The sequence below is a fragment of the Babylonia areolata genome, chromosome 15 (assembly GCF_041734735.1).
Source record: "Babylonia areolata isolate BAREFJ2019XMU chromosome 15, ASM4173473v1, whole genome shotgun sequence".
NCBI classification, from domain to species: Eukaryota; Metazoa; Mollusca; class Gastropoda; order Neogastropoda; family Buccinidae; genus Babylonia; species Babylonia areolata.
Genome location: NC_134890.1, coordinates 16287247 through 16310450, shown reverse-complemented (window position 1 = coordinate 16310450; position 23204 = coordinate 16287247). Strand labels below are relative to the sequence as shown.

At 43.3% G+C, this 23204-nt stretch overlaps 2 protein-coding genes across 5 annotated transcripts in view; both read left to right on the top strand.

Annotated features, from left to right (window-relative positions):
* Window positions 1-22679, top strand: part of LOC143290194 (uncharacterized) — a 69547-nt gene extending 46868 nt beyond the window's left edge. For 2 of the 4 annotated variants that reach the window (XM_076599509.1, XM_076599508.1), the window contains 3 exons: window positions 1055-1144; window positions 3531-3626; window positions 21600-22679. In XM_076599509.1, coding sequence (XP_076455624.1) covers window positions 1055-1144; window positions 3531-3626; window positions 21600-21671 — 258 coding nt within the window. In that variant the 3' untranslated portion in view covers window positions 21672-22679. The remainder of the gene's footprint in view (window positions 1-1054; window positions 1145-3530; window positions 3627-21599) is intronic. The other 2 variants (XM_076599511.1, XM_076599510.1) reach the window with 1 other exon arrangement.
* Window positions 18003-20445, top strand: LOC143290076 (uncharacterized). Its single transcript, XM_076599366.1, has 2 exons — window positions 18003-18894; window positions 20423-20445. The coding sequence occupies exons 1-2, from the start codon at window positions 18003-18005 to the stop codon at window positions 20443-20445; spliced, it is 915 nt and encodes a 304-aa protein (XP_076455481.1).
* Window positions 22680-23204: the final 525 nt, after the last annotated feature.

The following is a 23204-nucleotide window of genomic DNA, read 5'->3' as shown; positions in this document are numbered from 1 at the left end:
TGTGTATTAGAAACAAAAGCGTTGTTTTATTGTGCAGTGTAAGTTGATAGATAAATTTATCAATCTTTCTTTGATCAGTCACAGTAATTTGAATTTAAGTCATGAATTTCTTAATGAACAACATATAAATCGGTGAACATAGCAGTCTGTATGTGCAAAGCATCGTCTGTTAAATCAAAAACGTAAACTGGATTAATTTGTCAAGTCCCATGTTAAAAAAAATAAAATAATAAAATAATAATAATAATAATAAAACATACTTTTTCGTTTCTTGGGGAATTTTTTTAAAGTTTATTTGTAACTTGGGCGTTTGATTCCAACAGTTGTTCTAACAACCAATGGTTCCACCAGTTAGTTATCATTCTACTTGCTTGTGATTTACTCAAATTCCTATATTCTACACACAGCGGATTAAAACAAAATGAAAAAAATAAAATAAAATACAAATTAGCAACTTGCCAGATCTCTCAGGTTATGAATCAGTCTATTTCCAGAATTAGACTTTTTTAAACACATTTTTTTTCTTTTCTTTTTTTTCTTTTTTTGTATCTCATTCCAACAGTGGGAGGGCTGGACAGTAGAGAGGAGGTAGCAGGGGGTGAGAATAGTGGGACTGGCAACGAGAAATATCAGTACCACCGGATGTCGGAAGCTGATTAAGAGCGTGGAATGCGCAAGCACTCTAACATAGGAACTAAAAAAAATTGAAATAACATAAAAAATAAAATAAAATCGACACAATAGTATGTAATCGTACAGGAAATAATCCATGAAATTTTGAGCAGACGAATAGAGTTTTCTCTCGACTTTTTGATCCTACCAAGGGAGGCAATTCTAGGCTGTCAGTCACCCAAGAAAAGGAAGTGAAGATTTGTCGGACTTCTCTCTAAAAACAACAACACCACTTTTTTTCTGTTATTCAGTCAGCCTCACACTTTGCATGTTAACTAGTCTACATGGAAAATGGTGAGCTTCCTCCTTTGTGTTGCGAGTTTTGAAATGATTACTCATTAACCAGCATGGGTTTTTGTGTCCTCGCTGCTGTTGTGAACAGATAGAGCAACGTAAGCTCGAGTGGAAAGCGGACTCCAAAATCGGTTCCCTAGATAATGCTGAGCACAAGCCAGGGGGCGGAGACAAGAAGGTAACCATGGTGACCACCTTGTGTCAGTGGCCGTGATTGGTGCTTCTTTGGCTGTGTGGTTTGTGAGACTCGGGTCTGATTTTTTTTTTTTTTTTTTTAAATAAATAATTGTCCTAATTTTTTGTAATATATTTTGCTGACAAGTGATAGGGCATGTGTTAGCGAAAGTGCTTGTTTTTTTAAAATTTATTTTATTTTATTTTATTTTTTAAAGATTTTGTTGTTTTGCTGATGTTTTTTGGAGGGGGTCTGGGGAGGGGGAGAGGGGAGGGAGGGGTTGGTGAATGGTTCATTTATTAATTTGTTCGTTGGTTTGTGTGCTGTTTCATTTTCTTTGTTGACAGGTTGACCTGGTAATAGCAAATAATTATGAGAATCATGGTAGATTTTACTTATTCATATTATGTATTGTTTGGTGTCCGTCATCTCTCGAGTGGCTGGTGTCTGTGTGTCTGTGATGCGGTGATTTTTTTTTCTTGGTATTGAAACGCTTATGTAGAGGTTGACAAAGTTTATGATTAGAGGATACAATCTTAATGGACTGAGCTGATTAAAAAAAAAAATCATGGATACAATGTTTTAAGTAAGCTTCTGGGCTGCCCTTGATGGGAACATAGCTTTGAATGAGCCCATTATTTGTTCTTTGATGGAACATCGTTTTAAAGGACGGGAACGTAGTTTTGATTGAGCCCATTATCTGTTGTTTGATGGAAACATCGTTTTTAAGGAGGAGTCCTGGAAAAGATTTTTGTTGGATACATTCTTTTTGAATGAGCCCATTTTGGGTGGGTTTTGTGTGTGTGTGTGTGTGTGTGTGTGTGTGTGTGTGTGTTGGGGTACTCTGTTCTGGATGAGACATACATCCCAGGTCAATTTGGAAAGGATGGACATAGCAAACTAAGGTTTCACTGACTGAAAACTGACGTCATCAAACATGCTAAAAATAGAAATGACATCAGGTCAGATCCTAGTTTGTCTTTTTTTTTCTTCCCCTCAAAGCAAAGTGGAACAATGGTAAAATAAAAACTATCTGTCTGTAAATAAAAACAATCTGTCCGTAAATAAACGGGCAGATGAATGAATAAATAAACGAATAGATACATAATGTAAAAATGGAAGTGATAATAAATTATTACCTTATTTTGTCTTTTTTCGTATTTACCAAATTGGAACAATCGCAAAAGAAAAATGATATGTCAGTAAATAAATGAGTCAATGAATAAATTTCAAAAAAATAGAATCGGGAACTTGCTATCAGATAGCTTAGCGGACAGACAGACAGATATAGATAGATAGATAGACCAATAACTGATTTGACGTATTTGCGCAAGCGTTAGATAGATACATAGATGGGTTGATAGACAATACCTGAAGATGGGGAGATAGATAGATAGACAGACAGATAGATAGATAGACCAATACCTGATTTGACATATTTGCGCACGCATTAGAGATTAATCAATTTCGCAATATTGTAGTTAGAGGCAGAAAAAAACGAACGAATCGAGGGTGCCGAGTCGAATGGAGTACACAGAATGTAAGAATACAATAAACACAAGCCGCATGCAGCAAAATAAGGCCAAATGAATACGCTTGATAGCCAAAAAAAGCGTAAGACGAGACAGAGCGTAAACCTGACAAGATGGCGTGGAGAGCCTTGGCCAAAGGAATGATTCAGCGCTTATAGCTTTTAGAGGCGTTTGATTGGCTGAGAGCGGGCGGGCCCGTCTTTTCACTGTTAGCCGCGCGAAATTTGGCCAAGCAGAGCAAACCAATAGGCCTAGTTTGCATCAGTTTGACATGGTAAGAATATGTAACACCAAACATGGAGTATAATACAAACTCCTCCTATCGATTGTCTTATCAAAAACGGCTATTCTGACTGTTGTGATATACTTGTATCTGATAAACTTTATCTTTGACGCTACAACAATGGGACATTGAAACAGAAATAGCTACAAACACAGTTAATAAGAATGCTTATAATTTTTACTCACGTAGAAATAACACTGCATACACGTTTGCCCAGATTCCAGTATCTGTTGAACATTGCTTCTTCCTTTTAGTGAAGGTTAAAAGAGGATGATGAAGCTTATTGCACAAGAAAACTAATTGCACAAGATCGGTTTAACTTAGATTGGATCTACTCTAAATTGTCACTCCCGTGTTTCGGAAATCTACCACTTCAGAAACTTAAGGCTGGGATGTCTTAATGAGAAAGGGAAACAGGCTTCTGTAACAGAAAGTATCAAGTCAATTTATGCCCCATAATCCTAAGAAAAGATGCTTGCAGTCACCATCAGTTTTAAAGTGTTTTCCCCATATGAAATAAATGGTGTGTGCGTGTGTGTGTGTGTGTGTGTGTGTGTGTGTGTGTGTGGCGCAGATTGAAACCAAAAAGTTGGACTTCAAGGAAAAGGCGACCTCCAAAGTGGGATCCCTGGATAATGCCAAGCATGTACCCGGAGGTGGAGATAAACAGGTGAGGGTATGTGTGTGTGCGTGTGTGTGTGTATGTGTATGCACATGCTTCAGTGTATGCAAGCGACTGTGTTATGCGTACGCGCCCTTGTTAGTGCACGTGCACGTTAATGTCTGTCACACACAGGAATGCCTTACGATATATTACTTTACGATACTAAGGACTTGGGTCTATTAAAGGTCCAAACAGAATAACTGAAGGAAAGGACCAAGCTGGGAAAGGAGCGCACGGAACAGATGAAGGGAAACAACGCCTTATATTCGTTAGCATTTGATACATTAAAAGTTCCCTCCCTTGTTTGGTCTGCTCGCTCGATCTTTGTCCGTGTGTGTTTGTGGGTCTCTCTCTCTCTCTCTCTCTCTCTCTCTCTCTCTCTCTCTCTCTCTCTCTCTCTCTGTCTTCCTTTCCCCGTCTCTGTCTTTGTTTCTCTCTCCTTGTCTTATATCCACCCTCTTTCTGTCTGTCTCTGTCCGTCTCTGTCTGTCTGTCTGTCTGACTGGTTGTTGTTTTTTTTGTCCGCCCTTCTCTCCTTTATTTCTGTGTTTTTGTTAAACCACAAAGGTCTTTTTACAACCTACCGAAAGTACTCCATTAAACAAACTGATTTGTAGAATAGGAAAGAGCAAGATTTTTTTTAAGGTAAAAAAAAAGAGAAAACGAACAAACTTGTATATCTGGAACAGAGGGGAGAAACAACAGCAACAAGAACAACAACAACAACAAAAATATCAAAATTATAAACCTCGATCAGAGAAAGAGAAAGAAAGTATTCAAGGAAATATATAGCTTCAGAATCTTCCTGTGGTGAATTAACCTTTAACCTTTTATTCAGCGTGTGTTCACTTTGCACTCATATTTCACCACACACACACACAAACACACACACACACACACACACACACACACACACACATACACACACACACACACACACACACACACACACACACGGACGCACGCACGCACGCACGCACACACGCACACACATTACACACACACATACACACACACATACATTACACACACACACACACACACACACACACACACACACACGCACGCGCGAGAAGGTAAGCGGGGAGGGGGTGATGGGAGCATGAGGGGGTGGAGGTGTGGGAGGGAGGTGCGGGTGGTATTGAACAAATGATACAGATTTATCCATGCTAACAAATACCAAACAATTAACGTGAACAAAATGAATAATCATTATCATAAACGTGAACAAAATAGATACATCAGTAAGAAAAATAACATTAAATGTGTATTGCTTATACTGCTTATATACGTGGAGTGATGGCTCAGAAGTAATGCGTCCGCCTAGGAAGCGAGAGATGTTAGTTATGCATTTTTGGGTAGTTTTCTACCTTTTCTGTTTTCCTCCCCCCCCCCCTTCCTCCCCTCCCCTTTTTTATATATTTGTTTAAATCGTATAATACATGTATCACTGATAGTGAAAAGACACTAATAAAGAACGAATGAACACACACACACACACACACACACACACACACACACACACAAACACACAGACAACTGAAGACCGGGTTATGATGTCGACTCACTTTGTTTACGCAAGTGAGTCACAAACAGCGTGCAGTTCCTATTTTGACGTCACAAGTCATTTGACGTAAGCACAAAGTGTATACCGAGTTAGCAGACAGGCATTTTCACAGTCGTGTTTGGTGTGTTGCAAATTTTTCCTCACCCATGTTTATCAGCAACTGGTGAAGAAGAGGTAAAGTGGAATAGTTCAAAACCGAATCGATCTTTGGTGTTGTAAATCGTGTGTGCGCGTGTATAACGTGGCCTTTCTGCCAGATAGAAACGAGACGATTTATCAGAACTGCTCGCACGACATTCAGTGATAGGCACCAAGATCCAAACTTCATTCCACCAAGCTTCATTCTGCAGAGGGGAAGTAGAGCGTAGGAACACCATTTGATAAAGTCAAGACCTAGACCTCCACGAGACCACTGAATCAGACACGCACCATATTTATATAACATTGTGAAGACATCTTTTGTGTCGAAGAAGATACTAGTTAAGAGTTCGCGATCGTGAGGGTGGAATATGATTTTTTTTTTTTTTAAGAAAAAAGAAAGCAAGTCTAGAAAGAAAATAGAACACCAGTTGATCAATGCAAGGCAAGACTTCCCGTGAATGGTACTTGTATAGCATTGTGAAGAGTTCTTTCCTGACAAAGAAGAGACTGGTGAAGAGAGTGGGCGGGGTGGATAACAAAGAAAGGAAGAACAGAAAGAAAGCAAGAACAGAACACGCGTTGGTCAAGGCAAGGCAAGACCTCCCATGAATGATACTTACATAGCAGTGTGACCACGTCTTTTCTTACAAAGAAGATATTGGTTACGAGTGGGCGGTGGGGATAAAGCGAAACGAGAAAGAAAGAAGAACGCAGATTACCAGTTCATCAAGGCAAGACAAGACCCCCTTGAAACATTTGACTCGGACTGGCCGGTACATTTTTACCATTTTGACAAAGAAGACACTGGGTTTCAGAGAGGACGCTTTGGGACAGAGCTAAGCTAAAGAGAGTGAGAACAAGAAAAAGTAGAACGCAGAAGCACAAATTGATCAAGGCAAGACAAGGCCTCCTCGAAACCTTTGATTCAGATTTGCCGGTACGTTCAAAACATTGTGAAGGCGTCTTCGTGACAAAACAACAACAACAGCAAAACCAAACAACAAAAACAACAACAAAAACAGAAGAAAGACACTGGTTAAGAGTGGGTAGAGAGGATAAAGCGAGACTGGAAAAAAAGCAGAACGTACAACTCTAGTTGATCACGGCGACACAAGACCCATACGAAAACTTTCAAATCAGACAACGCCGTTACTAACACAACATTGTAAAGACATCGTTGTGGCAAGGACAGTACCGATTAAGTGAAGAGGGGGCGGGGAAGGATAAAAAGAAAACAAGATCAGAAACAAAACAAAACAAAACAAACAAACAAAAAAAAAAAAAAAAAAGAAAGAAAGAAAGCAGCTGATCAGGACGGATGGACGGATTATCGAACGCCACCAGTCTTCTGAAGAGGAAGAGCTGACGGTGATAAAGAAGATACTGGTTAACTAAGAGTTGGCGGGTAGGACACTGCTAGACCAGAAATAAAGTAGGACATAGGACACTAAGTCATCAAGACAAGCCCGGACCTCCATAATAACACCAATGAATCCGGCAAGCCATCCTGTTGCCGAACCAACAACGAACGACACCAGCGGAGAGGAGGAGCTGACGGTGGCCAACAACCTGCTGTTCGTCCCAACACTGACGACGATCTTGGCCGTGATCCTCACCACGCTGACCCTGCTGACCATCGTCTTCAACGTGACCGCCATATTTATCTTCGTTACGGACCGTCAGCTGAGCTCCTTCAGTGACCGCCTGATCGTGAACCTGGTTCTGGCTGACGCGCTGATCGGAGTACTGGTGATGGAGGTGAAGGCGGTGCTGGTGCTGACCGGGGGGGTATGGGTGTGGGGGCGGACCGCCTGCCTGGCCTTCTCCACCGTGGAGCTGACCGTCAACTTTGGATCCGTGTTGAACACGCTGGTCGTCACTGTGGACCACTATTTATCGGTGCTCTATAAGGATAGCTACAAGTCCCGGCAGACCCTTCGTCTGCTGCTGGTGATGACCGTGACGCCCTGGGTCATTGTCTTCCTCCTCTTTGGCGCTCCTTTCATCGTGTGGGACCTGCTTTTCCCTGTGACGCCTTTCCCGCGCGGCGGTTGCGACGCGCCATTCAGTTCCAACACGATCTTTTACCTCCTCTTCATCGTCACTCCCTTCGGCCCCATCATCGCCGTGCCCGTCATGGACTGCTTCATCTACTGGACCATCCGCTACCAGCTCATCACCAGGGTGGTCCAGCACCTGATGAAAATGAGTCATGAGATGATCTTCTTGGAATCTGTTGGTGCCGAGGTGCCCGCGGATCAGCTGGCCCAAGACACCAAGCTCCTGAAGAACTACACCAACTTCTTGCTGAGCACCATCAGCGAGTACGAAGTGGATGAACCGATTATCGTCGAAAGTCATGTAGATCCCAAACAGATGGCAAATAATGTTGACCCTGAGAAAGTACAGGAAGTCCAAACACCCGGATCCACATCCCTCCACAGCCTAGGCTCGGAACCCGTGGACGCCAGCGACCTTATTAACCCTTTAAATCATCGGAATCATTCCGCGCTGATCCATTCAGCACCAGAAAATAATACTTCACAGTCTGCTGCTGACAGAACTTCCAAAAGAAGATCCTTAGAAGACTCAGCAAGCGAAGAATTAAGCGAACACATGGACGCGAGGCAAGGGCGACGCCTGTTCAACACCGCCGCCGCCGCCACCACCACCACCACTACCACCACCACCACCACCTGCTCCCTTTGGTCAAACGTTGGTCAGCAGGAAGCATCAAAAGAGGAGTCTGAGAAATCCTCCTCTGGCAGTGCTACCAAGGGTGCTCCTAACCTGCCCACCAAACACAGCCAGGGTCCTGTGGCAAACGCACAGACAGAAGCAGCAGCAGCAGGAGGAGAAGCCATGCCCGGCGACCATACGGTACAAACAGAAGAAATCCCCAGTCTTGAGAGGACGGAGAGCGGGGAAGCCGTGACCTTGCTGAAGGAGTACGCCCTGGATCTCATGGAAGCTCGCCTGTCCTTCGTGCTGGGCCTGGTGCTGGTGATAACCTGCACGCCCTTCGAGAGCCTCCTGCTGATGGCCACCCTGTGCCAGCTCTTCCCAGACTCGTCCACCTGCATCTACAACGCCAACACTCAATTGCTGCAGGGCTGTCGCTGGATCGTGCTGCTTGGCTCCACCGTCAACCCCTTGATCATCTTCTCTGTTGACCACCGCTACCGCTTCGCCTTCTTCAGGTTCCTCAGGCGGCTTGGGTGTGGATATAGGACGGAGGGCAGTCCACCATCAGCTTCTGTTAACAGGGGACCGTCGTCACCACCCACTTAAATGGCCTTGAGGACTAGTTATCTGTTTTCAACGTTTTGAGTAATAAAATTCATGGCTGTTTTAGTGATGAGGCTAGTGGGTTTATAATAATAATAATGGTATTTATATAGCGCTGAATCTTGTGCAGAGACAAATCAAAGGGCTTTCGCACCAGTCATTCACACACATACATAACTCTAAAACCGGAGAAACTGAAGACAAGGGAAGGGAGGCTATTTGGGAAGAGGTGGGTTTTAAGGCCAGACTTGAAAGAGCTGAGTGCGGAGACCTGACGAAGCGAAAGGGGAAGTTCATTCCAATTGCAAGGTACAGAGACAGAGAAAGAACGGTGGCCAACAGTCGAGTGTTTGAATCTGGGTATACGTAATCAGAGTAGATCCGAAGCAGATCGTAGAGAGCTAGATGGAGTGTACAGGTGAAGGTAGTCACAGAGATAGGAAGGGTCAGATTTGTGAATACATTTATAACAAAGAGTGCTGATCTTGTACTTTATTCTGTGTGAGACAGGGAGCCAGTGGAGATATTGCAAAAGAGATGTGCTCAGATCTTTTCTTTCTGAGGACGAGTCGGGCAGCAGAGTTTTGTTTGCGCTGAAGGGACTGAATGGATGAAGCAGGCAAACCAGACAATAGAGAGTTACAGTTGTCAAGGCGAGAGAGAATGAGAGAAACGACAAGTCCAGATGTTGCGTCAATGGACAAATGTTTCCGAATGTGAATAATCAGGGAGCACAAGAAAAGAGTTTTAAAGATGATAGATGATTTACAGGAAGTAGATATATGAAGTCTTAAGATGCACTTGAAGGAGACCAGCTCCCCTACAACAAAGCCGTCTTGATTTCTTCTTGATCTCAGATAACCAGGTTACTGTTGTTAAAGACGCTGATATTTTGTATGGTTATAGAAGTGACCACTCTTTAGTCAAAGTTGACTTAGTATTTAATACAGAACCCAAAAGAAAACCTTTTTGGAAATTTAACTCATCTTTACTTAGAGACAGTGATTATATTATGTTAGTGAAAGAAACAATAGGGAAAATAAAGGAACAGTATACAGTATTGCCTTACGCAGGAGAAAACATATGTAATATCCCGAATAAGATAAGATAAGATAAGAATAACTTTATTATCTCCAACTGGAGAAATTTGGTCAGGTGCATTATCACAACATAGACAAGTAAACAACATGGGGACCATAACTGTAAAAGCCAACAACAGCCCCTACAAATATTACGAAGATACAAATGTAAAAAATATCACATACATCGTTTCATACATACATCCACACACTGCAGGTAATAACTAGTATTCTTAATGTAAAAACAGAAAGAACCAAGAAACACCATTTGAATATAATTATAAACATAGCCTACTATACTGCACATTGACTATAATAGACAGATAAGATAAGAATAAAGATGAATTGCGGAAAACCACAACCAGATAATCAGCACACACCCGCACCGCATCCGCCCCCCACACCCACCCCACACACGCGGATAACTAGAGAATTGCAGGAGAAAACGGAAGAGCTCATACAATTAAGGAAATTGAAAATGGAAGGGATAGCTTTAAGATCTAAAGCAAGATGGGCATCTCGGGGTGAAAAAGTAAGTAAATATTTTTGTAATCTTGAAAAACGTCACTTTATCAGTAAACACATGTTAAAATTAGATACAGATCAAGGTAATATACTGACAGAAACAGATGAAATACTAAAGGCGACAAGACATTATTATGAAGACCTATACAAAGAACACAATGTAAAAGATTTAGATATTAGTGATTATGTAAACAACTTACCCAGACTTGATGAGACAGAATCAAAACAACCAGAAGGATTAATTACAAGACAAAAAGCCACAGATGCTATTAGGCAGATGCAAAACGACAAGAGTCCAGGTAGAGATGGAATGACTGTAAATGTTTTCTTTTCTTTTTTTTTGTTCTGGAAAGACATTAGTGACTTTGTTGTAAGATCACTGAATGAAGGATTTTTGAGTGGAGAAATGTCAACAACACAGAGAAAGGATTAATTACATGCCTGCCAAAAGGGGATAAACCATGGGAATACTTGAAAAACTGGAGGCCTATATCCCTGTTAAACGTTATTTATAAGATAGGATCATCATGTATAGCTAGTAGAATTAAGTCAGTCCTGCCTAAGTTAATAAATGAAGATCAGACAGGCTTTATTCCAGGTAGATACATAGGTGATAACTTAAGAATACTATATGACATCATGCATTAATTCTTAGAAAAAGAAGATATTTCAGGCTTATTAGTTTCAATAGACTTTGAAAAGGCATTTGATTCGGTAAACTGGGTATATATGAACAAGGTCTTAAACGCTTTTGGATTTGGAGAAGATATGTGTAAATGGGTATGCACTTTTTACAGAAATATAAAGTCACATGTCACAGTTAATGGTAAGGTGTCCCAGAGTTTCAAAATACAAAGGGGGTGCGGTCAGGAGACCCGATTTCACCATACCTATTTGTATTGTGCTCTGAAATTCTGGCATGCAAGATTAGGGAAGATGAGGGTATTGAAAGCATTAACATATTGAGGACCGAATTTAAAATATGATGAAAGATCAAAATGCACAACAATAATGAAGGCTCAGTGATGGCCTAGAGGTAACGCGTCCGCCTAGGAAGCGAGAGAATCTGAACGCGCTGGTTCGAATCACGGCTCAGCCGCCGATATTTTCTCCCTCCCCTCCCTCCCATTAGACCTTGAGTGGTGGTCTGGACGCTAGTCATTCGGACGAGACGATAAACCGAGGTCCCGTGTGCAGTATGCACTTAGCGCACGTAAAAGAACCCACGGTAAAAAAAAAAAAAAAAAGGGTTGTTCCTGGCAGAATTCTGTAGAAAAATCCACTTCGACAGGAAAAACAAATAAAACTGCACGCAGGAAAAAATACAAAAAAAAAAAAAAAAAAATGGGTGGCGCTGTAGTGTAGCGACGCGCTCTCCCTGGGGAGAGCAGCCCGAATTTCACACAGAGAAATCTGTTGTGATAAAAAGGAATACAAATACAAATATTTTTATTCTTGAAGAACAGATGTATGTGACTGTGTAAGTATGCGAGTATGTAAATAATATATGTATGTGTGTATTCATGTGCTCTTTTATGTGTCTGCAGTAATAATGTTTAACCAAATTGCCCAAACGGGGCAAGGGGGGGGGGGGCTTGAACCCTGGTCAGTGGTGAACACTAGATCAGAAGTTCCAGAGACCCAACCGATTCTGCCACGGTGTCGCCGCCGATAAGAAATAGCCTGGAGCATAATTATTATCAGATTGAAGGCAAGCATGGGTGGAAAAATTCAGTTCGACTCAGTTCTCAGTACATTCCTTTATTGTCTGCTGCAAGCAGTTGAAACTTTTTTTTTTTTTCTTTTTTTTTTTTTTTTTTTTCATTCAAATGCTCGTCAACAAATATCAAAACGAAAGGAAAGACGAGTGAGCAACCCGCAATACCCCTTTCTCCATTCTTCTCCCCCTCCGACCACCACGCACGCACACACACACACCAACCATCATGTTGAAAAAAAAAAAAGAAAAAAAAGATAAAAAAAAAACACCAATCAGGTAAGAAAATGATGCATTTTGAGACACTTATCAGAATAATGAATGAAATAATAAATGAAAAACATTCGGGTAAGAAAATATTGCAGTTTGAGATATACTTGTGAGATAATAAATGAAATTGTAAATGAAAAGTCTGTACATCCTTCCTTGATTGCTATATACATTTCAATCCTCCCTCTGTGTGAGTGCGCGCGCGCGCACGTGTGTGTGTGTGTGTGTGTGTGTGTGTGTGTGTGTGTAAATAAATAAACAACTAAGTAAGTGAATAATTTAAGATAAATAAATGAATGAATATAATACGATGATACAACAATAGAGTGAATAGTAAATCCAAACACTGATGTCTTCTATGTAAAAGTGGAAGAAAACCGTATTGGTTTAACGTTTGCTTCAACAACAAAAGAGAGAGAGAGAGAGAGATAGAGAGAGAGAGAGAGAGAGAGAGAAATCAATGCAATCGAATGATTGTAGTGTCCGACAAAGACCATCACCACAGCAGGAGGGGGTGTGGGGGGCAACTGCTATCCCAACTATCTGGGCTAGGATTATCATATTACAGCACAAAGAGCCAGTGCAGTCTTGCCCCCCTAGTTTGAGTCCTAGTCCTCCACGAAAGGGTAAGTTGTAAATGACTTCCCATTGCAGTAGAGAAACCATACGATGCAAAACCATTCAGTGAAAACAGTACAATACCATAGAAACCAATACAACACAACACAATGCAATGCATTGCAGTACAGTACAGTACAACACAATACAATACAGCGCAACACATTACAATACACAGTCTAAAAGACTAATGCATCTGTAGCGGTTATTTCGTCAACAGCTGAGATTTTCACCCTCTGGAATACTTTCTTAACGGGGTAGCCAAGTAATACGGGTGGATTAGGCGCACGCGTAGTGGTCAGAGGGGTGTATTGCCTTGCAGCATTAATCGCCGTATAATGGGATCAAGCACATTGATGAAAGAATGGTTTACGCCAACACCGTTGAAACCAGGAGGGTCAGTGCATTCTGTGTGGATGTGGGTGCGTGTATAATTCATCTGACTTGATTTCTGGTTAAGTGTACCATTAGTCGTTGCTCTCTCTCTCTCTCTCTCTCTCTCTCTCTCTCTCTCTCTCTCTCTCTCTCTTCCACATTTTCGCAACAGCCAAGTGGTTAAAAGTGTTGGACTTTCAATCTGAGGGTCCTGGGTTCGATTGTCGGTAACGGCGACTGGCTGGTAAAGGGTGGAGATTTTTCTGATCTCCCAGGTCAACGTATGTGCAGATATGCTAGTGCCTGAAACCCCTTCGTGTGTATACGCACGCAGAAGATCATATACGCACGTTAAAGATCATGTAATCCATGTCAGCGTTCGGTTGGTTATGGAAACTAAGAACATACCCAGCATGCACCCCCGCCCCCCTCCCCGAAAACAGAGTATGGCTGCCTACATGGCAGGGCAAATAAAACGGCCATACACGTGACACGTTACATGTCTGTTTGAGTGTGTATGTGTGCATGACTGAAACCTGATTGAATGACACAGGAAACTTCCCAGGTAGACAGCCTGTTGTGCAAATGACCCCGCGTTTGTAAAGCCCTTAGAGGTTGGACTCTGACCGAGGATGGGCGCTAAAAAGTATCCATATCATCATTCCACATTTCTCCTCAGTTGCTTACTTCTTATCTTTCAAGTGATGGAGTGATGGCCTAGAGGTAACGCGTCCGCATAGGAAAGCGAGAGAATCTGAATGCTCTGGTTCGAATCACGGCTCAGCCGCCGATATTTTCTCCCCTTCCACAAGACTTTGAGTGGTGGTCTGGACGCTAGTCATTCGGATGAGACGATAAACCGAGGTCCCGTGTGCAGCATGCACTTAGCGCACGTAAAAGAACCCACGGCAAAAAAAGGGTTGTCCCTGGCAAAATTCTGTAGAAAAATCCATTTCAATAGGAAAAACAAATAAAACTGCACGCAGGAAAAAATATTAAAAAAAAAAAAAAAAATGGGTGGCGCTGTAGTGTAGCGACGCGCTCTCCCTGGGGAGAGCAGCCCGAATTTCACACAGAAATCTGTTGTGATAAAAAGAAATACAAATACAAATCTTTCGCTATGGTTAAAGGTTAAGGTCCCAGTTCACTTTTGCTAGATTTACGTATACGCATACCCAGATTCAAACACTCGACTGTTGGCCGCCGTTCTTTCTCTGTCTCTGGACCGTGCAATTGGAATGAACTTCCTCTTCCGCTTCGTCAAGTCTCCATACTCTGCTCTTTCAAGTCTGGCCTTAAAACCCACCTCTTCCCAAAATAGCCTCCCTTCCCTGCCCCTTCCTTGTCTTCAGTTTCTTCAGTTTCAGAGTTATGTATGCGTGTGAATGACTGGTGCGAAAGCGCTTCGATTTGTCTCTGTACAAGAAGAGTCAGCGCTATATAAATACCATTATTATTAGTAGAAGTATTATTAAAAGTCCAGTAGTCGTGTTACGTAAAAAAGCCGTAGAGGCAGTGAATTTATACCCACTTTATCGTGGGCTCGGCATGGTAAGGCGGGACCCAATCTTTTCTTTCTGCCGTTTGAACCTTTCCCCAGCCGAAGTCGGGTACCTACTGGCACCTGGATGAAGTGGGTAAAATCGGAGTAAAGTGCCTAACACCATGCCGAAACTGGACCTCGAATTCTGATCAGAAGAGTAACGCTTAACCGAATCAACCACGGTGCCACCCACACACCAACACCAACACCCTCTCTCTCTCTCTCTCTCCCTTAAATTCCACGTATTGTTTGCAAAAAAAAAAAAAAAAAAAAAAGAATATTGTTAAAACTAAAAGCATTTGTCTCTTCTATTTGTAGTTCATTTCGGTGAAGCTATGTCTGTGGTTAATGGATGAGGATGAATTATTTATTAATGTATATTGGCGGTGCCTATTTGGTCTTTTTTTTTTTTTTTCCTCTTTGTTCTTTTGACATCATTCTTATTATTTGTTTGGTATATCTAAAATATGTATGTATGTAAGGGGCCACAAGAAATAAACTTTTTGCCTTGCCTTGCCTTGCCTTGCCTTGCCTTGCCTCTCTCTCTCTCTCTCTCTCTCTCTCTCTCTCTCTCTCTCTCTCTCTCTCTCTCTCTCTCTTTCTCTGTGTGTGTGTGTGTGTCAAATTGCCAAGTATCAAAATTTATTTTCCATGCGATCAAACGGAGAAACCATCAACTCAGACCTAATTAAGTAAAATATTAATGTCAGGTCCATGAACAGTATAATATTGTGTGATGCTATTCAAGTACTATATATAATATCCCCTTCCCATGCCCATCCCCAGTCCCCTGGTTTTGAATCGTGGTCCATGGCCAAAGTTCATTACAACATTTTAGTTCGTTCGTTCTCTCTCTCTCTCTCTCTCTCTCTCTCTCTCTCTCTCTCTGTGTCTGTGTGTGTGTGTGTGTCAGCCTCACACACACACACACACACACACACACACACACGCACCACTGTCTAAATCGGTCAATGCCTCAGCCAGTCAGAGCCAAACTGCACCACAAACACAGCTGAGTGTGTCACACACCGCACAGGATCTCACACGAACACTACACTGGATCAGTGGATTATCGGGATTGTGGCAGGAATGTATAGTCGGAAAGCTCTAGAGAAGTTGAGAGGGAAAAACACAACAACAGACTCTTAAGTCTGATGTACTGGCAACGTAAACAAAACACTGAATGAACAGAAAGCTGTGGACAGTTTCGGGGTGGTTTTTTTGTGGGGGGACGTGTGAGTTTGTGCAAACTAGAACTTGCTTGAATTTATTCTATCAAATTCCCTTCGTACAGACTTGGTGATAAAAGACGGTTTGTGTCACACACACACACACACACACACACACACACACACACACACACACACATCACACAAATGGAAACAGGGGCTTTTTAATAGGTCTCGTGTGTTTGTCACTCACGCCAGAAACGTAATTTGCTTTTTGTGGATGTGTTGATCTTCATATGTGACGGTTTATTTTTCTGCGTTTTCTACTGTGACATAGCCTTCCGATCGTCTTCGCAGATTTTCGAAATCGAAATAAATAATAAATTCAGTGTCGTGTCAGCTATTTGTTGTGCTTTTTATTGTTCCATCGAGGAAAGAAAGTAAAAGTGGTGAACAAGATCAGAATGTTACTGTTGCAACTGGGCCTGGACGATTCAAGCGTTTTCTTAAAATGGGTTGAAAGGTGTTCATTTCATCCAGCGGTCGTTACTGATGTGGTGGTATAACGGTTGATTGGAATGTGACCTCTCCTCCCAACACCAAACCACCTCCACCTCTGCTGCCCTCCCATCCCACCGTCTGCTATTTTATCTTCACGCTGACACCGGTCTTGGTGATGGATATTCTGTGTGTTCAACGTGTATAAGCCATCCCCCCCCCTCCCACCCACCCACCCATGCTGTTTCTTTATCTCCATGCTAATACCAGTTTTGTTAAGGATAATACTCCGTGGATATCTACGTGGATACCTGATAACATTCAGATCTGCAGGTCAGTTCGGCTTGATTCCGATCTGATCTGAAAGAGAGAACAAGGCACGAACGAAACTGAACCGGGAACAGGGAGGGAGACACATTATTCCAGTTTCACCAGAAAGGGACACGGTTATTGTCGTTTCAACAGCAAGGGGACACAATTATTCTCCGTTTCAACAGAAAGGGACACAACTTATTCAGGTTTCACCAGAAAGGGAGACAATTTTCCCCCGTTTCACCAGAAAGGGAGACAGTTATTCCCCGTTTCAGCTGAAAGGGAACACAGTTATTAACGTTTCAACAGAACAACTAGAACCGTTTCAACAGAGAGGGGACACAATTATATCGTTCCAACAAGAAAGGGACGCAGTTATTCCCCGTTTCAACAGCAAGCTATCAGTGTGTGTCCTCCATGTGTGCGTTTTATCCAGCAGACAGGACCCACCCAGTTTCTTCCATGGGGAAAAAGAGAATGTCGTGGAGACAGCAGCAGCAGCAGCAGCTATGTTTGCACCAGATAAAATAATGACGGGAGGGGGATGTTGTGAGGATCACGGTCTCGGCAACCCGGTGGCAGAGAGTTCCTGGACACGTCCCAGAAAGTCAATCTTCAACATCATCACCTCCACGTCGACACGTGCTGCTCGCACATCGTCAGCAACAGGATGAGACGATAAACCGAGGTCCCGAGGTCCCGTGTGTGTGTGGTGGATGCACGCTTAGCGTCCCGTGAAAGAAGGAACCCAGTGCGACAGACAGGGTTGGTTGTCCCCTGTTAAAAAAAAAAAAGAAAAAAAGAAAGAAGAAAAAAAAAGATGGACAAAAATCTAATGAAAAATCCAACTTGAATCTTTAGACATATACTCTGTATAGACAGAGAGAGAGAGAGAGAGAGAGAGAGAGAGAGAGAAGGGTGGCGCTGCGTTGTGGCGACGACGTGTTCTTTCTCGGGAGAGCATGTCGAATTTCACTCGAAAAAATCTGTTGTGATGACAAAACAATACAATACAAAGTACAGTAAACTACAGTACAACATAACATAACACAACACAATACAAGCTCGCGAGCAACCTTCGCTTCATTGTCATCATCTAAAGTTCTTCTTCTCCTCATCGACAGAGACTTGATGGTTGATAACATTCCCAGCCCTCTGCAGTGGAGTCCCCCCCCCCACCCCCCCCCACACACACACACACAACCTACCCCTTGTGGAACAGAAAATAACCCAGAAAGGAGCAGGGACCTCAGTTAAAGCAGTGATCTAGAATAGAAGCAATGGCTTCCAGCAAGGCCAAGCGCTCAGGACTCACGAACAACAACAGCAACAACAACTCAGGCTTCACGGCCTTGCCGCCTATAGATCTGGGCTGGAAGGACAAGGCGGAGGCCATGGTGGGGTCCCTGGTCAACGTGGAGCACGTGCCAGGGGGAGGCAACAAACCCATCCCGAGGAAACGGCTTCGCTGGGAGGCGGAGGCCAAAGTGGGCTCCCTGGACAACGTGCACTACTACAAGGAGATGCGTCGCTCCAGCACTTCCCACAGCGACCCAGTAGTCGCCACTTCCAAGCGTCGCGTGTCTTCCATGCTGGAGGCTTCAGCTCGCTACGGGCCGTTGGCGAAGTGCGGGGCTTTCGGGACCAACCTTGAAGGAGGAGGTGGAGTGGGAGAGGACACTTTCAGCAAGCAACAACACCGCCGCCGGTACCAGAACGTCCGGCCACGGGTAGGGTCCCTGGAGAACATCGCTCACGTGCCGGGGGGTGGGGAGATGGCCATCCAGCATCACCGCACGCGCTGGAAGGCGGAGCCTAGAGTGGGTTCCCTGGACAACGTGCGCCACGTGCCAGGAGGTGGGGAGGTGGGGATCGAACACAGGCGCCTCTCCTGGCAGGCCAAGCCGAGGGTGGGGTCCCTGGACAACATCGGCCACGTGCCCCGCCTCAAGCCCATCACCATCCCTCGCAACAGGACCACGTGGGAAGGGAGGGCGAGGGTGGGGTCCCTGGAGAACATCCACCACCAGCCGGGGGGAGGGCTGGTCACCATCCACAACAAGAAGAACCTCCGCTGGAACGCCCAGGCCAAGGTGGGGTCCAACCCGCCCGCCACCCGCCGCAAGAACAGTAGTGGTCACGTCGGGTCCTCGTTTGAGTCGCTGAACTCGTGTAAGGCTGGAACTGTGTTCATTTGTTTGTTTGATTTAAATCGCGGATATTGTTGCTATCTGTTGTGTGACAAAACTTCACATGCACACACACATACACACACACACACACACACGCACACACACACATTGAATGCGCCGTGGCAGAATCGTTTAGATGCTGACTTCTGACACCGGCTAGTGTTCATCAGTGATCAGAATTCGAGTTCTCGTTTCGGTGTGGTGTGTTATGTCCTTTAGGAAAGCGATTTAATCCTGACCTTTTTTCACTCCACCCATGTGTGTGAACAGGAACGTGACTTCGACTGGTGAAAGTTAAATGGCGGAAGTAGACGACTGTGCTCTCCCCCCCCCCCCCTTTTCTAGGCTGAGCTCTAGACACTGTGGACATGATCGTTCCGTTCGTTTATTTATTTATAGTCTGTTCATCTAAGATGATGATGATATTAGACTGAAAATAAATATTATTATTATTATTTGGATTATTATCATTTCTGTCATAATGATGATTGTTATTATTAATTAGAAATTGATATTTCTGTATATTCGAATGGAAAGGGGGGAGGTGGAGGGTAGGGGAGGGGAGGCGGGACAGTGGGAGGGGTTTAAGAAAGAGAGAGAGAGAGAATGTAGAAAAGATAGGGTAGAAAATGTAAAATGGAGAGGGTGAGTGTCAGTGATTGGAGAAAGAAAAAACAATATTGGAAGGGTGTGTGTGAGAGGCGGGACGGGGGAAGCGGGATTAGGACAAAAAATATCAATAATCAAATATTTTCGTCTCTCCCACTGTCTGTCTGTCTCCTTCATACATGTATATAAAAAAATTAAAAAAAAGAAAAAAAAAAAAGAAAAGAAAAGAAAAAAAAACTACCGGACCTCTAACCTTTAATCTTCTCCGTGTTGACATCTGGGGCTTTTTTCTTGGCTTAAAAAAAATTATTTTATATATATATATATATATATATATATATATATATATATATATATATATATATGTATATGGTAGTGCGTTTGGGTTGGGAGTAGGTACGACAGAATATCAGGATAATTGTACGTGTTTATACAAGTACCGAACTAGAGATTGATTAAGATTTATGACTATGTATACATCAAAAACTGTTCTAAGTTACGTTCAGTAATGACTTGTAATATATGTCTCTTTTCTTGTTCTTGCTTTTCTGTTTCTTATTGTTGTTGTTGTTCTTAATGTACTGCTCCTCCTCCTCCTCCTTCTACTAGTACTACTACTACTTCTTCATCATCATCATTATTATCATCATCTTCTTGCTGCTGCTGTTATTGTTGTTGTTGTTTTTCTTCTTCTCTGTCCCTGTCTGTCTGTCTGTCTGTCTCTGTCTCTCCTTTTCTTTGTATTTCTCTCTGTCTCGTTCCGTCTCTCCCTCTGTCTGTCTGTCTGTCTCCCACTCCCCGTTTTACTCTCTCTCTCAAAGATCCCGTACATTGTTACCATGTCTCCAGGTATTATCTCTTAATTCTGTTTATTTACACAACCGGTACTCCTTCACCAGCGACCATGGCCCGTATTGAATAACATATAATTACTTGTCCGTTTGCCAACTCTCTCTCTCTCTCTCTCCTCTCTCTTATTCTCTCTTCCATTCTTTCTCTCCACCATCTCTCTTTCTCCATCTCTCCATATCTCGCCCACCCCCCTCCCTCTCTCTGTCTGTCTGTCTCTCTCTCTCTCTCTCTCTCTCTCTCTCTCGCTCTCCTCCCTCTCATTCTCTCTCCCATTCTTTCTCTCCACCATCTCTCTTTCTCCATATCTCGCCTCTCTCTCTGTCTGTCTCTCTCTGTGTGTCTCTCTCTCTGTCACTCTGTCTCTCTCTCTCTCTCTCTCTCTCGCTCTCCTCCCTCTCATTCTCTCTCCCATTCTTTCTCTCCACCATCTCTCTTTTTCCATCTCTCCATCTCTTGCCCGCCCCCCACCCCCACCCCCCCACCCCCCTTCTCTCTCTCGCGCGCGCCCCTCTCATTCTGTCTCCCCACCCCACCTCTTTCTCTCCACCATATCTCACTCTCTCCCTATCTAACCATATCTCACTCTCTCCCTATCTAACCATATCTCACTCTCTCCCTATCTAACCGCTTTACAAACAAGGGGTCATTTGCACGACGAGCTGCCTGCACAACAGGCTGATAGCTGCTATTGGGTGCTCATGATTCGTTTCCTGTGTTATTCAATCAGATGCCAGGCACGCACACATACACGTTCAGACAGGTAACATTTTACGTGTGTATGACCGTTTTGTTTATTTACACCGCCGTGTCGGCAGCCATACTCTGTTTTCTGGGTCTGTGCATGCTGGGTATGTCCTTGTTTCCATAACCCACCGAACGCTGACATGGATTTCAGGATCTTTAACGTGCTCATTTGATATTCTGCGTGCGTTCACACACGAAGGGGGTTCAGTGCGCAAACAGGTCTGCGCATATGTTGACCTGGGAGATCGGAACAATCTCCACCCTTCACCTACCAGGCGCCGTTACCGAGATTCGAACCCGGGACCCTCAGATTGAAAGTCCAGCTCTTTAACCACTCGGCTACTGCGCCCGTGATTGTTTTGTCTGCTTTTGTCCGTTAAATATATTTCTGTTCCTTATACAGTGTCAGTAATTGAATACAAATACTTTTTAAAAAATATTGTTGTCTACACACATCTTGTGTTGTGTTTTCTGTTGCAGATTGAGACTCAGAAACTGGAGTTCAGAGAGACAGCAAAGCCCAAGACGGACAGTGGCAAGGCTCCGGCATAACAGCCATTCATCTTCCTCCTCCTCCTCCTCTAGGAATCCTCCTTAACTTCCTCTTCTGAACGTCTCTTTAAGTCTTCGACATAGACATAGGATTTCTGTTCCTGTGTTTGGCGACGAGCGTCAGAAGTGGGACTCCCAGATGGAGAGAGGTGGAAGAATGATAAGACTGTAGAGAGTGGTTGACTGGAAGGTTGGGTTGGTTGGTTGGTTGGTTGGTTTTTCAATATGAACATTCACGCTCACACACACACACACACACATACGCACACACACAAACACACACACACACACGCTCTCTCATTCTCTCTGTCTCTCTTTCTCTCTCATATGCTCTCTCATTCTCTCTCTCTCTCTCTCTCTCTCTCTCTCTCTCTCACACACACACACACACACACACACACACACACACACACACACACACACACACACACACAGTCGTTATTTTTTCCCCTATTTTTTGTCATGTATCTGAAATCAAAACTGATTCCCCCCACCCCACCCCACCCCATCCTATCCGCCCTTCTCCCTTGAAAGAAGGAAGGAAGGAAGGAAGATAGATAGACTCGGGAAGAAAGGAAGCAAGAAACTGGGTGGAAAGAGAGGAAGGTGCATGTTCGAGCTGTTCTTTTTTGTATTCGTATATTTTGCTTTCTTGTATCAGTGTGTGTGTTCACCTACTTGTAGTGAGTTATTTATAATTATGATTTAGTTAAGTGATGGTTTAATTTACGTTGACACTGAAAGCGATTCTGAAGCGCGCGCGCGCACACACACACACACACACACATACATACACACACACACACACACGCACGCACGCACGCACACACACGCACACACACACACAGGCGAACGCGCGCACACACATTTGACGCCCGGCAAATGATTGATACATTCTGTGTGGCATCGCCCCTCTTCTTCAGTGTGTATTTTTTTTCCCCGCTTCTTACCATTGCTTCTTGCCTTCGAAAGGTTCGAACACAAAGGAAGTCTTGCCATTAGACAAGCATGAAACTGTTCAGACCATAGATAGTCTTGAGGGGGGGTAGTGAGGGGGTTGGGGTGGGGGTGCGAGGACTTTTTTTTTGTTGTTGTCGAAGATCAGGACAGCTGACAGTCTGTTGAAGATCGTTGCTTTATTTTATTGCGCTTGTTTGTAGGTCGCGGAGTTTTATGACTCGTTTTGAAGGAAGTTCTTGAACAGTTGGAACTTCTCTCTCTCTCTCTCTCTCTCTCGCTCTGTTTCTTTTTAGCTTTTATGATTCTGTAGCCGTAAACTAGTGACTGAAAAAAGAAGAAGAACAACAACAGTAACAATGAATACATAATTATTTGAAGGGAAAAAAAAATATATATATATATATATATATCATTGCGGATATTCCCGATTCAGTGCAGTGTAACATGTACGTCTTTGATGACTCACACTCTGGCTTTCAGTGATTTCATTTTTACCACCACTACCCCCACCCCCTTGCTGCCAATTATTCACCCCGTTTTTTGTGGGTTTTTTGTTGTTGTTGTTGTTTTTTC